This window comes from Cuculus canorus, chromosome 20 (genome assembly GCF_017976375.1).
Source record: "Cuculus canorus isolate bCucCan1 chromosome 20, bCucCan1.pri, whole genome shotgun sequence".
NCBI classification, from domain to species: Eukaryota; Metazoa; Chordata; class Aves; order Cuculiformes; family Cuculidae; genus Cuculus; species Cuculus canorus.
In genome coordinates this window covers 4,304,422-4,321,173 of record NC_071420.1, presented here as the reverse complement: position 1 = coordinate 4,321,173, position 16,752 = coordinate 4,304,422, and the positions used below count along the sequence as shown (strand labels likewise).

At 44.4% G+C, this 16,752-nt stretch overlaps 2 protein-coding genes across 3 annotated transcripts in view; both read left to right on the top strand.

Moving 5' to 3' along the window:
* CPD (carboxypeptidase D) overlaps positions 1-4,625 on the top strand; it is a 28,529-nt gene extending 23,904 nt beyond the window's left edge. Inside the window, exons 19-21 of the mRNA XM_054085098.1 lie at positions 343-528; positions 830-929; positions 1,571-4,625. Coding sequence (XP_053941073.1) covers positions 343-528; positions 830-929; positions 1,571-1,797 — 513 coding nt within the window. The 3' untranslated portion in view covers positions 1,798-4,625. The remainder of the gene's footprint in view (positions 1-342; positions 529-829; positions 930-1,570) is intronic.
* Positions 4,626-5,697: 1,072 nt separating this feature from the next.
* GOSR1 (golgi SNAP receptor complex member 1) overlaps positions 5,698-16,752 on the top strand; it is a 28,699-nt gene continuing 17,644 nt past the window's right edge. The window contains exons 1-5 of one of the 2 annotated variants that reach the window (XM_009558469.2): positions 5,698-6,053; positions 7,609-7,696; positions 7,909-8,016; positions 8,255-8,346; positions 8,695-8,769. In XM_009558469.2, coding sequence (XP_009556764.1) covers positions 7,652-7,696; positions 7,909-8,016; positions 8,255-8,346; positions 8,695-8,769 — 320 coding nt within the window. In that variant the 5' untranslated portion in view covers positions 5,698-6,053; positions 7,609-7,651. Of the gene's footprint in view, positions 6,060-7,608; positions 7,697-7,908; positions 8,017-8,254; positions 8,347-8,694; positions 8,770-16,752 lie in introns of both variants that reach the window. The other variant, XM_054085058.1, reaches the window with a different exon arrangement.

Sequence of the window (16,752 nt, the reverse complement as noted above, 5' to 3'; positions counted from 1 at the left end):
GGAGGTGCTGGGCTGGATGGGGTGGGAGAAAGGAGCAGAGTGGTAAGGAGAGTCTTTGTTTGGATTGCTGCTGTGTAATTACAGATGGTCATAATTCAGACTGCATGAGGAATGGATTGAGCAGAGGCAGAAAGCGACCAGGAAATGTGTCGATATGAGAGTTAAACATCTGCCCTGTTTTGTGGGCTGAGCAGTCCTTGGAGTATTGTGTGCTGTTACTTATGGTGGGGTTAGGGATGGAGAACGGGGTGTATTCTAAGGGGAGGATTACATCCTGTTTTAGTTACAAATGTGCCACACACTTGGATCTGAACGTGAAGTACTTGAAATGCTTTTTTTCAGGTTCATAAAGGCGTCCATGGGTTTGTCCAAGACAAGAATGGCAAGGCCATTTCTAAAGCTACCATTGTTCTTAATGAAGGTTTGAAGGTCTATTCTAAAGAAGGTGGCTATTTCCATGTGCTGTTGGCTCCAGGTTTGCATAACATCGATGCGATAGCTGATGGGTACCAGCAGAAACATGTCAAGGTATGTGAATGTCCGTATCAGAGACCTTCCCCTCAACTTCCGATCATAGAAAGGCATCCCATATTCAGGCTCTGCCTCTTTGGCTGTGTTTAGCTGCTGATCACAAGCCCAGGGTGATGGTTTTCTGCTTTGATAAATGGGTGGAGAAGAATTTCCTAGCACAGCGGGGTTGTTCTAAGCAGTAGCTTTTCTTCCCATTGCACTTTGGCATCCAGCCGATCCTTTCCTGGTCAGCAAGTACTTCTTTTGTCTGGACGCCTGGGAGAGGTGCAATAGTCTGAGGTCTCGTATCATTCTGCAGGTCTTTGTACGTCATGATGCTCCCAGCTCTGTCTTGATTGTATTTGACACGGAAAACAGGATATTTGGTCTGCCAAGGGAGCTGGTTGTAACTGTTGCAGGTAAAGTGACACTTTTAATCACAGGTTTGAGCTTCACTTTCTGTACTGGTTCCTGCTAACAATGACCCTGCTCTTCACTGAACTGGAAAAGTAGCCTGCAGACTTAAACCATCTTCCACTTTCCCTTACGAACACGTGCTTATTCTTGCAAACTGATTCAACAGCCTTTGTGTTTGGTGATCCTGGACTGGTGGTTGGGAAGGAGGGAGGAAGTAGAGTGTGTTGCAGAGGTCTGAAGGGTGGTCAAGAATGGAGTTTGAGATGCCTGGAATGGGGAGAGCCTGTTTGTTTATAGAGCTGGGAGCTAGGAGATCTTCTGCCCCTGGGTTTCTTTGAGTGGTGTGGCACCAGGTAGGCATTAAGAAATTATTTTGTTGAGATGGTAGCTGTTGGGGAGACTGGAGATTATACCCAGTGGTCTGCAGAGGAGTTCAGTGATGCTGTCCTATATTAGAAACTAGTGCAGTCCTGAGAGCACCTCTCTTGCGTAGCGTGTGTTCTGTGGCCTAAGAGGGAGGAGCAGTGTTACAGTGTGGTGAGGAAAGCGGCTGTGACCAGAGAAAGTAAGAGAGATGGTGCAAGCCAGTGAGTCTCTGGGATGGAGGAACATGGCATTAACTTTAAGGTCTTCTCTCTGGCAGGTGCAAGTATGTCTGCTCTGGTCCTCACCGCCTGTATCATCTGGTGTGTCTGCTCAATTAAGTCCAACAGACACAAGGATGGCTTCCACCGCCTCCGACAGCACCATGATGATTATGAGGATGAAATCCGCATGATGTCCACAGGCTCAAAGAAATCCCTCCTGAGCCATGAATTCCAGGATGAAACGGACACTGAAGAAGAAACATTGTACTCCAGCAAACACTGACACCTCAGGGGCAGGAAAGGAGGTTCTCATGGACCAGACCTGGTGGCAGGGGGCTATCCCTGTGGTTCAGTTTTGAAACATTAGTTTGCAGGATGTGTCCTCCAGAGGTGTGGATGGCAGCTCCCAAGTTCCCTTTATTTGCTCTGTTCCTATGTACATGCAAATCAGTGGGTGTTGGGAGGCTGTGTTCGGGCTAAGGGCATGGCTTGTTACATTTTTGGCTCAAGATCTGGAGGTTTACATGAATTTGTTTGAAAGGCAACTTAACAGGATGGCCAGCAGAGTTCCTAGCACTTCCCCAGCATCTCGACAAAGTGAGCAGATGGTGGGGAAGTGTCTTAAGACCTGCATGGGGTCATAGTTACAACACTCCAAAGCAGTTTCTCTCCCTGTTTTGATTTCATGTTTTCTACTCTGTTCTTGGGGGAAGCCAGATCCTTCACTTGACTCCATGTTCTGCAGAGCAGCCTTTGGAATAAGACTGTACTTGGTTCTCAGCTGCTCCCTTGAAGCTTTTCCCCACCCTGAGATGTTCTGGCCTGCTCTGGTCCGCAGTGGTTGTGGAGCACCTCTAATGCGCTGCTAGTTCCAGGCGATGGCTTGGCATCCTCAAAGCTGGGGGAGACGACATCTATTTTTGCTGTGAGCTGGAGAAAGGAGCAAATGTTAGAGCTTCAATGAACTCTGTCAGAGTTCGATTGCTTTCCAGCTCTGCAGTACTGCTGTTCCTGACTTCTGGGGAAGAAAGAAACTTTATCCCCATCACCCCTGGTTGCTTTTTGTTTGTGTAGTAGTCCTGGCCTTTGGCGTAGGATGTTGGTGTTACAACAGCGTGGTGTCTGAAAGAGCAACTCAGGATTGTTCTAAGCAACTGGATAAACTGATCGTGGTGGATAGTGCTTAAAAGCAACCTGTTGCTGACCCACCTGATCAGTTTTGCTCGAGTCCACCACCATTCAGGAGGAAACTGTGAAATCTGACCACTACTTTGTATTTAAGCATTACTGGAGCAGCAGGGAGAGGTCATGGGAGTATCCATGGCCTAACTTCAGTCTTAAATTTTGAAGAAAAGCTGCACCGTTTGCTATTGTCCACCTAAAACCTTTTAGTGATGAGAGCACTTTGGAAAAACCCTCTCATCCAGCTGTGGTAGTCGTAGGCATTGAATTAGCCTGCTGGCTTGGCTCTGTTCTGCTACTACAGCATTTCTCAAGTGTGTAGCAACAGCTCTGCCTGCTTGTGTGGCTGCAGCTGTAGCTGCTGCTGTGGTGCCCGGATGTGGAGTATGAGGAAGGGCAGGAATGTCTGTGCTGAAGGAGATGGGGAGAAGTAGCCCAATGCTGTTTTTTAGCACTTGGTAGGAAGCTGGAGCTGCATCCTCCATCCCCAAACACATGGGATTTATAGGGCATAGAAGGGATGTCCAGAGAAGAAAGGCTGAAATGTTTGCTTTCTAAAGCCTTTATACACCTCTGATGTTCCTGTGCTTTCTGGGCAGCAGGCTGGGGTTAGAATAGGCACTTATTTTCTTGCTGCTCATTTTCTTCTTTAATTCTTGCCACACTGACCCAAGCTGTGGGGCGCAGGAGCCTGGTGCAGCAATGTTTTAAGCACCCAGTTTGCCTTGAGCTGCTCTGTCACCAGCAGCCTGGGGAGGTCCCACTAGTAAAACCTGCGTGTGTGGTGTATTTGGGGAGGTGTGTTTGCACTCAAATGTGTGATAGGCTCTGGTGTGGTCTGTGAGAGAACAGCACAGTGTGTTCTCTGTGAAGGCTGCTGGGCCACATCACCTGGGGAAGGAGCTGCTCCTCGTCTCTGTGTGTGGTAGATCCCTTTCCAGACCCACACGCCTGTGGCTCTGCTGCCACACTCATCATCTTGGCAGCTGCGTGCTGGTTTTGTGCAGGTCCCTTGTCTGAGGGACAAGGATAACCCTCAGACATCAGTACATCTTCTGCAAGATGTGAGAAAATCTGGCTTGGTAGGAGTTCTGGAAACAGGGAGATGAGGCTGAATGTTCCCTGTGCTCCTGTCCCACGGCGCTGTGGCATGGAAGAGCTGATCTCGCTGCCTCTGTTTTGCAGGAGCCATGAACGTCCAATGCCTCCTCCCAACTCACTGTGCTGAGTAGGGGAGGGGAGCTGGTCTTTTTCTTTGTGCCCACCAGTACACAATAGCATTAACCCTGCCTTTCCTGCTTCTGAGGGCTTTAACAAGAGCCACATCTTGGGGTTTATATTGAAGTTGAGTTTGCAAACAGCTCTTAGAGCTCTATTTGGGCTTTATTTGTGCTGGCAGTAGGGAATGGACTGAGTTGGCCTTGTTTTGTCCCTCTAGCAATAAGTCTCATTAGGAATCGGCCCTTTCTCTCTGAGAGTGTGTTTGGCAATTAGCTTGGATAGGTGCGTCTTTCTAAGGTGAGTGGATTTGAGATGTTTTGCAAACATGCAAGACTTCTCTGCCACAGGACCAGGTGGGGTGTCTGGCTCTCACTCCCTGCTCAGAGCCACAGCAAGTGACACCTGGGGCTGTTTGTCAGCAGTGTTGGGAAGGCAGGAGCAGCCTCCCCTTGCCATCTGTCTGTCTGTCCGTCCATCTGCAGGCATGCCTGTGCAGGTTCTGGTGAGGAGCCGGTCCCTTGCAGGTGTTTGTCCCTGGAGCGTGTCGGTCCGTGCACTGTGCCTTCAAATGTCCATTTTTACAAGGGACTTGAATCGCCTTCTCCTGGCAGCGGGATGGGGCGGCGCGAGGCGAGGCCTGGCTCTGCCCTCAGCCGGGCCTTCTGTTTTTTATCTGTATACTGAGATCCAATAATCTGTATAAAACTATTTTGATGTCCACCTGGGTTGTCTCATTCATGGAATCATAGAATGCTGTTAATTGGAAGGGATCATGAAGGTCATCCAGTCCAACCCACCTGCAATGACGAGGGACATCTTCAACTTCATTAGGTTGCTCAGAGCCCCATCCATCCTTTAATGTTTCCAGGGGTGGATCATCTACCACCTCTCTGGACAACCTCTTCCAGTGCCTCACCACCCTCAGTGAAAAGAATTTCTTCCTAATATCCAGTTTAAACCTCAACTTTTTTAAGTTAGAAATGTTACCCCTTGTCCTATTGCTACAGGCCCTGCTAAAAAGGTTTTCTCCCAGCTTTCCTGTAGCCCCTTCAAGCATTGAAAGGCCACAAAGAGATCTTCTTGGAGCCTTCTCTTCTCCAGGCTGAACAATCCCAGCGCTCTCAGCCTGTCCTCGCATGGGAGGTGCTCTGGATCATCTCCGTGGCCTCCTCTGGACCTGATCTAACATCTCCACATCCTTCCTGGGCTGAAGCTTCTAGAACTGGCTGCAGGGCCCCACGCTGGGTCTCAGCAGAGAGGAGCAGAGGGCAGCATCCCCCCCCCTCCCCCTGCTGGTCCCACTGCTTTGGATGCAGCCCAGGCTGGGGTTGGCTTTCTGGGCTGTGAGCACACCTTGCCAGCTCACGTTGAGCCTTTCCTCCCCCAGACCCCCCGGTCCTTCTCCTCAGGGCTGCTCATGGCTCTCCTTATTCCAAACCCGGGGCTGCAGGGCGGGGGCGCTGCGCAGGGTGGGTTTCTCCCAGCTGCCAGGGGGCGCTGCAGTGGGAGGACCGACCGCCCCGTCGTGCCCCGCGCTTGTAGCCGGACGCTCTGGCCTTCCCCTCTCGTTGGCGCCGCGGCTGACGTTGGACAACAAAGATGGCGGCGGGGAGCAGCAATTACTGGGAAGGCGAGTGCGGCCACGGGGCGGCGGGGCCTTCCCGGGTATCGGCCGGGGCGGGGCGGCTGCGGGAGGGTGCGGCGGTGCCCCCCTACGCCTGGGGTTGCGGCAGCGGCCGCTCGGCCGTGGGACGGCGGGGCCGGCTGAGCCCCGCCGCGGGGAGGCAGGCAGGGCCCTGCGGGCTCCGCTCGCTGTGGGAGCTCAGCTGTGCTCACCCCCTTCTCTCAGCCCCGTCTGTGAGGCTTCAGCCGTGCCCACCCCCTTCTCTCAGCCCCATCTGTGAGCCCTTCCCATCCCTCTGGGGCTCCCCTGTCCGAGGCTGCCGACCGGTGCAGGTGCCTCCCCTGAGGACCCGGGGTAAGCGGGCAGGTCGGTGATTTCTTCCCGCTCTCGGCCACCCGTGCAGATCTCAGGAAGCAGGCGAGGCAGCTGGAGAACGAGCTGGACCTGAAACTCGTCTCCTTCAGCAAACTCTGCACCAGCTACAGCAGCAGCCGAGACGGACGGCGCGACAGGTATAGGTACTAGCCCATTTCTTTATATTTTAAATATAGCTTGTGGCACTTGATTCACTTTTCTGACTTGCTTAGCACGAGCCCCACCGGTAGCTGTTATGCTTCGCTTCTTAAGAAGTTTGTTTCACTGCTTCTTGATGCTGCGATGCTAGTCTTCATGCAGCATTGAGCGATATTGGCCTGTGAGTTTGTGGGCACGATGGTGTTGGCTGATGGTTGGACTGGTTGACCTTGAAGGTTTTTTCCAACCTCAAGGATTCTGTGATTTTAACTGTGGAGTTAAGCGTGTGAAGTAACAACAGGACTTTTTAACATATGCAGTGTTGGTTTACTTCCCAGTTTTTCTTGTATTAAGCTCGCAGGGGGCTTCAGGGACTTCAGTATTAGGAGAATTTAGCCTTACACCTCCCGGTGGGCTGATGTGGTGTTTGTAATCCCTGTTTCAGGGATGAGGGAAGTGGAGCACTGGGCAGCTCTTGCTGGTCCAGGGTTGCTCAGGCGACCAGCCTTCCCTTCAGGAGAAGCACCTGTTTCTTCTTGGCTTTCTGCTAAGATGAGTAGTAACAGTAGATCTATTTATGTGTTTGAGTATACATAGGAACCAGATATGTTCACACATACGTGTGTGTGTGTGTATATGAATAGCTTCTTTTTGCTTTAGGCAGATTTATTTTTGATTGAAGAACTAGTACAATAAAAATTTTCAAGTCTTTCTAGCTTATGGGCCAAAGTTGAGGTCTTTCACATAATTCCATAGCTCTCATTATCAACTTCTGTGTCCCTGTTAACAACCTTTAAAAACTGCCGTGCTTTGCCTGTTAACTGTGATTCACAGGACTGTCTCAGTGGTGAGTGTGACTGCTCTATGTGTGTGTGCTGATGTTCTTATTTAATTTGATGGTTGAATCAGTTTTGAACCTTTCCATGAATTTCTGGTTCTGGAAGCATGGGAGTGCCTCAAAAATGGTCTTGCTACTCTTGAATCGGACTCATGGTCTTTCTTTTCTCTAGCTCTGTGCTGTTACTTGCCCTGTAATGTGATTGCTTTGCTTATTCTCGTGGTCCTACGCAAAACTCTCTTCTCACTTCAGATGTACTGAATGAAACTGTAACTGTTTTAAAACCTGTGGTTTGTGTTGCCCTGGGAACAGGTCAGTGGATTGTCCTAGCACTGTGTTATTAAGGTGTAATTATGTAGGTGATGCAACCTGCTAACGGTGTAGTGCTCCCTCCTGCCAATAATAAATGGAGCTTAAAAGTTAGGTAGGGAAGTGCGTTGTTGCTAGATCCATGCTGGTGGTAGGCAAGTGTTTGGTGTCCCCAACACATGCCTCCCATGGAGAGGTTTTATTTTCCCCACGTGATGCATGCCTTCAGCTCTTATCTGAACAAGTGAGGCAGGATGAGAAGATAATGTCATTTTCTGCACTTAATTCCTCCTCTAGGAAAGCTGCATAGTGGAGCTTGCCACCACCTAACGCTGCTGTTTCCTTAGTACTTGCATTCACAAAAAGATATTCTACTCTCAGTAACTGCTATTGTTCTTTTTCCTTAGCTCTGATACAACTCCTCTCTTAAATGGATCAAGCCAGGACAGAATGTTTGAGACCATGGCTGTGGAGATCGAACAACTTCTGGGAAAGGTGATTTGGGTTACTGTGGTTTTATTGCAGCATTTAGCAAATACTGCAGTGCAGGTTTCTAGGATGGACATTAGGAAATAGTAGCGTGAGTGACAGACCAGTGTTTCTAAAGGTATGTGTCTGTTGTTAGAATTTGCTCCTTTAGCTTGTGCGTTGTAACTCTCTTACAAGAATAAACCATTTGATGGTTTGGGTTTGTTTTCTTCCTCTAGCTTACTGGGGTAAACGACAAAATGGCAGAATACACAAATAGCGCAGGAGTCCCATCCCTGAACGCTGCACTGATGCACACGTTACAGCGTCATCGAGACATATTGCAGGTAACAAATGCCTGTTCTTGCTTTTGTTTTGTTTCTTTGTTTGGGATAATTATTAGTTTTTAAAATACTTTGCATCAACTTTGAAGCGTTTGTAATGTTAATTGAATTAATAAGTTGGTCCTACATTTTGAATTAGAGAGCAGTTAACATTTTAAAAGGTGGTTGGATCTTACTTAAGTATATTGTTCTGTTAAACTGATCTCATGGTCCTCATTTTGGAGTAATTGTTTCATTGCAGGATTATACACATGAATTCCACAAAACCAAAGCGAACTTCTTGGCAATACGAGAAAGGGAGAATCTGTTGGGATCAGTACGAAAAGATATCGAGTAAGTCGTATTGTGTGTTACAGCAATATCAAGGGACCATCTTTGGAGAGAGAATACTTGGTGTAGCTTATTTGTGCTCTCAACAATGCAAAAAGTTATTCGAATTCATGACTTCTATTAAGGTTGTGGTAAAATTCTGCTTCTGTTTGTTTCCTTTTAACTGGAAAGGAATTAATGTTATTAAAGTGAAACTATTAAGCTATGCCAAATCATGTTAAAAATGTCTGGAACTTTTCTATTTGGTCATTTCAGCGTAGCAGAGTATGACAGGGAGGTAAATCAGTTAAAGTTGTCTGATGAAAAGCCTCTGGAAAAATGTTTCAACTCATACTATTTTTTACATTTCAGATCATATAAAAGTGGATCTGGAGTGAATAACAGAAGAACAGAACTGTTCCTGAAGGAACATGAACACCTTCGAAAGTAGGTGTTATTAGTGTTTTACTTCTGTTGGTGGTGCCTGACTTCTTTGGGGCATGAGACATTCTTAATTTGAAGTGTGGATGAAAGCTTTGTAGATATTCATGTCCAAAATGCATGCCTTGCACCATCTATTCTATGACAGTGCTGCTACTTATGCAGCTGGATAAACATTTACGGCTCATGCCGAGTTGAAATGCATGGAGTTGGTAGTAGTCGTGCTACTTTTCAGTCATTTTGACTTCGGGATCTTGTCAGCATGAAGTGATGTTTATATATAATCTTCAGTAGGCTTTCGCAAGTCACTTGTGACTCAGTCCTCATGCTTGGCCTCCTCTCTTCTTAAGAAAGTAGATGCCTTTCCAGTATACTAACTGGGGTAAGGGTTGAAAAATGAAACAGAAAGTCCCAATGGTTTAGCTGTCCTTCCTTTTCTTCGTCAGCGTTAGGCAGAGAACCTTTTTTTCTTTTCTCTCTACCAAATGTGTACAAATGGTGATGGGAAGGACTAATTCCCATTGCACTTAAATATTTGCAGGTGATGTTTATTTGCCAAGATAACAAAATAGGAAGCACTTGCTTTTTATTCTTGTTTTAGAGAGGGCATTAGATTATGAGTAGCTGCTCTGTGTTCCCCATTCAGCAGGCGGCACACACTGATGGGAGAGCACAGGAAGATGCTTGTTTTCTAGGTAGTCAAGAAATAGCCCTGATGATGATGCCTATGTGTTCTTGATTGTATTTCTGCTAACCTTCAATCTCACGCAAGAGGGCAGGCTTTCATTTCAAAAAATAAATAAATAAAGAATTACCTGTGGCTTTCTCAAATGTGCTTTCTTACAAATAACTTAAACTTCCAGCCAGAAATGCACAAAAAGCTCTTACAGGAAATTAGAACCAATTTTTTCGATTGTGGCTTACCACTACTTCATCCTTGACTTTCTTTAATATCTTTAAAACTAGAAATTAATTGATTTAAACTTGATTTATTACTTGTTAGGTTGAATTTATTAAGCATGCAGAAAAGGTAAAGCTTCCAGGGAAAAAAAAGAGTCTTGATATTTTGGAGGCAAATTTTACCTGAAATATTGTACTTTTAAGACTCGGTGTTAGTTAATCTGAGTAAACCTGGCATTGTTGTTGCGAATTTTGTTTTGCTTTGTTTTTTTATTGGTGAGGTAGTGAGTACTTTTATTCATTTAGCATTTTGTTAAAGAAAGCTACAGAGAAAAACTGTAAGATACTCTTCCAAGAAACTGGCATTCTTCTGAGTGCACTATTTTGGAAAGTCTAAAACGATGAAGAGAGAAAAACTTTAAAGCATTTTGTAAACGTTATCTGCAGATGTCTTCAGAATTTGAGCCCAGCATTCTTTGAGGCATTGATAATTTTGGTCGCTTTAAACATACTGAACTCTCTAGTATGGTTTTAGGATAAAAATGAATGAAAAGTGTAATTAAATAAGGCAGTTTCAGAAACAGTGAAGGCGTCATCTTGGTGATTTTTGGAAAATGTTGAGGCTTAAAAATAGACCATGACACTGAGAAAAAACAAGAAATGCTTAGGGAACAGGGCCATAACTAATCATAGAATGCTACTGCATTTTGGAGATAACTGTAAGGTGCATGGAGAAATCTGGTATAGAAGCAGCAAACAACCTTGGCGAGAAATCAAAGCCTGCATGATGTTCAAAACTTCTGAACTGAGAAGCAGTAAGCTCAGAAGTAGACACCGGCAGAGGAAATTACTAAAGAGTTGCAACATATTTGTCTTCAGAGGAGGCAGTTAGTGGACTGTTAATGCAAAAAAACTGTATAAGCTGGCAAAAGGTCCCAGGAAATCACTGGAAGCTGGCAGATCCAAGTCCTACGAGCCAAATGTGCTCATAGGGTAAGCTGACAAGGTTTATGCGAGTCTTGAAGCTGAATATTTGCAGTACAGTAAACGTGGTGCTAGACTAATTGATACAAATACATAATGAATGTATATATATTGTTATGAAGATACAGCGCTAAAAATTAAAATGTATTCGTAGTGACGTTGTGAAATCTATGAGAAGAGCTTGAAAAATATGGATGGGAACATAAACTTTGCAAGTATGCTGCAAAGTAATGAAATGGTGCCACAGGAATATTTGTATCGAAAACTGGACAATTCACTTGGTCTTGTCCCTGCTTAATTTATGCTATTAAGTATGTTAACATTACATATTATTCCATGATCTGATAATGGAGAATACCTGTGCTATTACCCCACTGCAGAGTAACCAGACTTGTCTGTCAGCTTCTTTCTTTATTCACTACCATGTGGGACAGGAGGGGAAACTTGAGTTTACTCTTGGCGGAGTCTTCCGTGAATGCCCTTTAAAAAGCAAGCTGGCAGCCCTAGGCGGTGTTGTTTGTGGTGATGTCTCGCTTGGGAGTAAGAGGAGGAGAGCCAGAAAGCTTTTTTTCTGGGAGAAAGTTTGGAGAGACCTTGTGGGGGGGGGAAAAAAAAAAAAAAAAGATGGGAAATAAAAATATCTGCGAGTACCAAATTTTGATGATTAAAAGGATGATTAAGCACCAAGGGAATTACAGTAGCTGAAGCACTGTGCAAAGCCCTGCTGTGGTTGTAATACGTAAAACTGATCTCCATTAGGCCATGAGGATCGTGCATTCATTTGGATTCATTTTCCCTGGATGGGTTTGGCTGCTGTGTCAGTGCTGCTGGTACTTCTGTGGTGATGTTTTCACATTTGGATCATGGAGCTGCCAGGGCAGCCCTCAGGCTGGGGTGTGCGGGGCTCTGCGCTGCCGCATGCTGGTTCTGTGAGGGTTAGAGAAAGCCTATCGTATTCTTTGCTCTTTGACTGAAAGCTCTACTACCAGTTCAATCTATTTTATAAATCAGCTGATTCTGAGTTTTATTGGGAAAGGAGATTTGTCTAGAAACGTGGATAGGAGGCATAAAGTTTCTAAGTCAATCAATTTCCAACTTAATTTCTGTCGAGATAATTCAAGGGTAGTTTTACCTACTCTGGAAAGAAGACCAATAATGCCCACATTTTCTGATAAAGATTTTTATGTGTGGCTGGAAGACAGGTCTTGTTGAGCATTCATGTCCTGTTAATATTCTTACTTAAAACCTCAGATCTTTTGGCATACTACATGATTAAATAGCAAATCCAGCGTGGTCATATTTGTGGTTCATTTTTGAATGCTTGTTTTCTTGGCTCTGTGCCATTCAGTAAAGGTGTTTGTCTCATCTTTTCTGTCTGTATGCTTTTGTCCAGGGAGGTAAACAAGTCATCCTTTTTCTTGTAATACCTTTTTCCATCTAAAGGAAACAATTTTGATGAATAGATCTAGCTTAGCACTTTAAAAACTGCTCTGAAAAGTGCTGCCTCAGAGTCCTGTCAACATAGTGTTTGCCCTGAGAGATACTGCAGTTATTGATGAATTATGGTCTAAGTCAGCAAAGAAGGGACCGATGTGTTTGATTAAATTTGCAATACTGCGTGTGTACCAGTGAAAATTTCCCTTGTGTTAGTACTTGTGTTATCCGTGAATGATATATGGAGTGTGATACAAATGAATTTGTGTTAAAATTGGTGAAAGCTTCCAAGGTTTAGATAGAAATGACAGCTTTTGTTACCTTTGATGAATTCCTTGTACAACTAGATGAGAACTAGACTACTTTGTGGTTGCCAGTGTTTACTGTAGTAGATTTGTCTATCATTGTTGGGCCACTGTGTGACTTGCTTTATTACTCAGCTCCAGTGCTCAAAAATTAGACATTTGTTCTTTTCCAGAAGAAGCGGCTGGTGGTGAAGCAGTGCTTGTGCTGGTGCGGGTATAGTGAACTGTGTTTTTAATTGTTGCTGTGTTTCTGGTGAATGTGGCTGTCAGTCTATGCAGTGGAACATCTTTCAGCTTAGAGTATCGGGTGTAAGTGATGCAGGTAAATGAGATGAACCTGCCTCAAGTGTTTGACATAAACCACCCCTGTGAGTCTTTAAATGTTTAGCACTGGGAACCGGGAGAGCAGGGCTGCCAGAGTAGGTGGGTGAGAAACTTTGAAGGAGTAAAGGAGAGCAAAGAAGCAACAGAGGGGTGTGTTCTGCATGTGAAAGAGAAAGAGGAATAAGAGAAATGAGCAATAGAAATAACGGGAATCTGCTGCCGTTGTGTAATGCTGCTATTAATAATACATACCCGATTCATGGAGATGATTAGGATAAATTAATGTTTGTGCAGAACTTTATATACATGAAGTACTCTGAAGTACTAAATATTGTTATTACTATTGCACTTCATTTTTCAGCAGAACTATTACTGATTTCCTGTTGTTGTTTGGGCAGAAATGGCCACATTCAGTAGAGAATAATCACCAGGAAACTGCTTTCAAACTTTGTGGTACATTCCAGATCTTAATAGAGGGAGTGACTTGTTGACCAACATATCTTTTCCTCAAGATATTTTCTTTAAGGTGTGGCATCCAGATTTTCACTCAGTTCTGATTGAAACAGACGAGTCAGTTTAATGAGATGCTGAGACACCCTACAGGGATTTTGATTTCAGGTTTATTGATGTTTTCGGAAAAAGCTACCACTTTTCACCTTCATTTAATTTCCCTTTCTTTGTTATCCCTGTTCTCTGCTCCACATACCCTGACTTCCATTCACTGTGCTGTTGCTGCTCAGGTTCCTGTGGATTTCAGTGGGCCTCCAGTATTGGATTACAACCTGGGAACTGCTGTTGTCTCCCCTCGGTTGCCTCCTGTTGCAGGGGAAGGACACACAGATGTCTGGGCAGTAACTGCTCCAGCTGACGCATAGTTCACCACTCCATTTACATAGAATCATGGCTTGGTTTGGGTTGGAAGAGACCTTTAAAGCCCAGCCACTTCCAACCCCTTGCCATGGCCAGGGACACCTCCCACTAGATCAGGTTGCTCCAAGCCCCATCCAGCTTGGCCTTGAACAGCTCCAATGGTGGGGCATCCATGACTTCTCTGGACCATTGCCATCCCACACTCACAGGGAAACATTTATTCCTGAGATCTCAACTAAATCTCCCCTCTTTCAGCTTTATTCTCTTCATCTTTTCTTGTTAAGAAGAGACTGTAGGAAAAACAGCTAATTGGCCAATTCCTTTTTCCTTCCCGAGGTGGTTGCAGGGGGAGGGAGTGTGATGAGGCTCTTCCTTGAGTGCCTGTTGGCAGCCTGCTCTGCACTTTCAGGGCTGTTGAGCTCCACTTTAGTGAGGCCCAATAGGGTTGGTTTTTTTTCTAATTGCAAAACTTGCCTCTAATTAAACTTATTTTTTGTTCATGTCAAGGCAGAATGTGGCGTTCTTGTTGCTCTATTATCTTAATTTTAATACAGATTTTAACAAAAGCAGCACTTGATAATGAATTATTTTCTTTACTTTATAGCAGTTATGAAAAAAACAAAACAGATCTGTTGCAAAAGGGCAGTGATGCTATCCATGGCCTTGGTTTGGACTGTTTGCCAAGAAGCACCGAATACAGTGTAATTTGGCTTCAGACTCACTGTGCAGGAGAAACAGAAGGCTGCAGCGCTTTGTCTATTGAGCTGGAAGATACAGTACAAACAGAGATTGAGGAATCTGGGTTAAAACGTTCCTCTGCTGTCCATTAATTGGAAGAGCTCTGGCAACGGTGTGTCACAGTTTGTCCAAATGTAATTACATACCCTTGACTTGTTTCCTTTGTTTCTGGAATAAGGAAGTTTGGGAAACTGTTGTATTAAAAGTGTGTGCTAGTGCCTCAGTTAGCCAGTCAGGATGGCTGGATTATTATTTTTACTGACTGACTGCCTATGGAATATCCGTGACACGGATGATTTGGGTAGGGCTGTATGTTTTGCCTGAGCAGCGGCAGCACAAATGAAGTGCTTTCCAAAGAAGGGATTTGAACAAAGGAGGATTTTTGGTATTGAAAGCTTACTTAAAGATGCACAACGAGTTGCAGTGTAATCCTGTTTGCAAATACAATGCTGTTTTTTCTTTCTGCTCCGTTTCTTACTGCTGCAGAGTTTTCTCAATTGCAGTTCTGCATCAGCGATTCCTTCCTCTAGCTTCTTATCTACATGGGACTGAATGGGTTTTCTTTCCAAGCCCGCTGGCAGAACCTCTGTCTCTTGAAGACTCGTGACATAAGGCTGCTTTGTAAGTGGCTGGATCAGCTTCCCCTATAACACTCCCAGACTGAATATGAGACTTGGGCATAGCATGTACTTAACTGCAACACCAGACTGAGCACAGCTTACCTATTTCCTTGTTTTAATAGTGAATATTCACCACTGAGGGAGATAGTTCATGTCTTCTGGAAAAAAGAAACTTCACTGCTTATTATGTGACTGTAATTATGTGATGGTGGGAGCAAGTTATTGAAGTAGTTTAATGAGAATTTGAGGAGGTTCAAAGCTTTCAGGCAATGAAGAAGATGCTCTCCTGGGTATCATTATTATTTATAAATAACTTAATAAAAGAATTTGAAAATCAGCCAAGCACTTCAGTATTTAAGAGGTTTTCCCTCTAAAAATACCTTAAGCTTCATTAGAGTGAAATCAACTAGTGCTTTTCATCTGCCTGTGCTGTATTTAGGACTTCAGCAACCAAGCCTACCCCAAAACGCTAAAGCAAAGATCATGTTAGCTTCACAAGGTTTATTTGCATGCTTTCCTTATAGTTGGATTGCTTTAACAAAATGCTGTGATCAATAATTCCCCTGACTTTTGTGACTGTTGTGATATTTTTATACTTCAGTGTGTCTAAAATGAATGATATTTGAACAAAAGGGTTGGTAGGACCAACAATCCTGCCACTCGCATGTGCTTTTAAACTTGTTTAGGGGCTGCCTTTATGATTTTGAGTGCAAAACTGAATTATCCAGGTGATAAAAGCTGCAATCACAGGTGTTAGCTTTAAAAACTTCAGACTCTTTGTTAGCTTTTCATCTCTGTAAAATGTGAAGGCTTAAGCATGAGCTTCCATGTAATCCCAGGAAAGGGGCTGCAGAAACCATCCTAGGTATTTCTGAATGCCTACAGAAACTGAGGAACAAACCCTCATAAGACACCGTGAAAGGCTACCTGAATATATCATGGAAAAAGAGTGGTTGGGACTAAAACTCTGCCCTGGTTTTCAGTTCTGGGCTTTGCCTTAGAAACAACGTGGTGTCCTTGATTTGGGGAGAGGGAGGGAATACAAAACCAGGCTTCGAACTTCAGAGTTCTGTGTTTGTTTCTGAAGTTTGTTTCTCCCTTCAGAAATAAACAAGTCAGTGATGAGTGTTTTATTTTTTTTTAGCTTTCCTTTCAACGCTGTTCCTTAACTAGGACAGCTTCCCCCTGTCTGCATTGAAATTAGGACTTTGACAGGTACTGAAATCCTTCTTCCATGGGTTGGTTCATTTGAGTAAATGAATCTTTTGAACACAGTCAGCAATTATGGAGTCTTATAGAATTTATCGTGTGGAATCCGAGAGTCCCTTATTATTCTAATGCAAAATGTCATTATTTTTGTCCATGTGGCTGTGTACTTCCTTTTTCTTTAAGTGCTTGCTCGTTATTTGCTATTCCAGTGAAAACAAGATGTTGAACTTCATTTGATGTGTATAGATATGTTAAATAGTGATTATTTCCATTTTTCTCACATACAGAGTGAAGCTCTGGAAAGTTATGCGTTAGTGTATAAATATCATTCTGGAGTTTACTTAATTTGAACCTCTGCAATGGGTCAGAAAGCAGCTCTCATCATTCTTGGCTGCTGTGTGGTAGATGTCTCCGTGTGCTGCTTTACCAGTGGTTTGATGAAAGGCATTGGCTCCTGTCTGCTGAGGATACTTTCTGTCAAATCTGTGCTGGGAAGCAGAATTGGATCCTAATTCCCACTAAAGCATGCCTATTTTAGCCTGATAATACACTTTTGGTTAGAACCTTTCAAAACCCTTAGTGTTGTTGTCAACTGAAGGATGCGG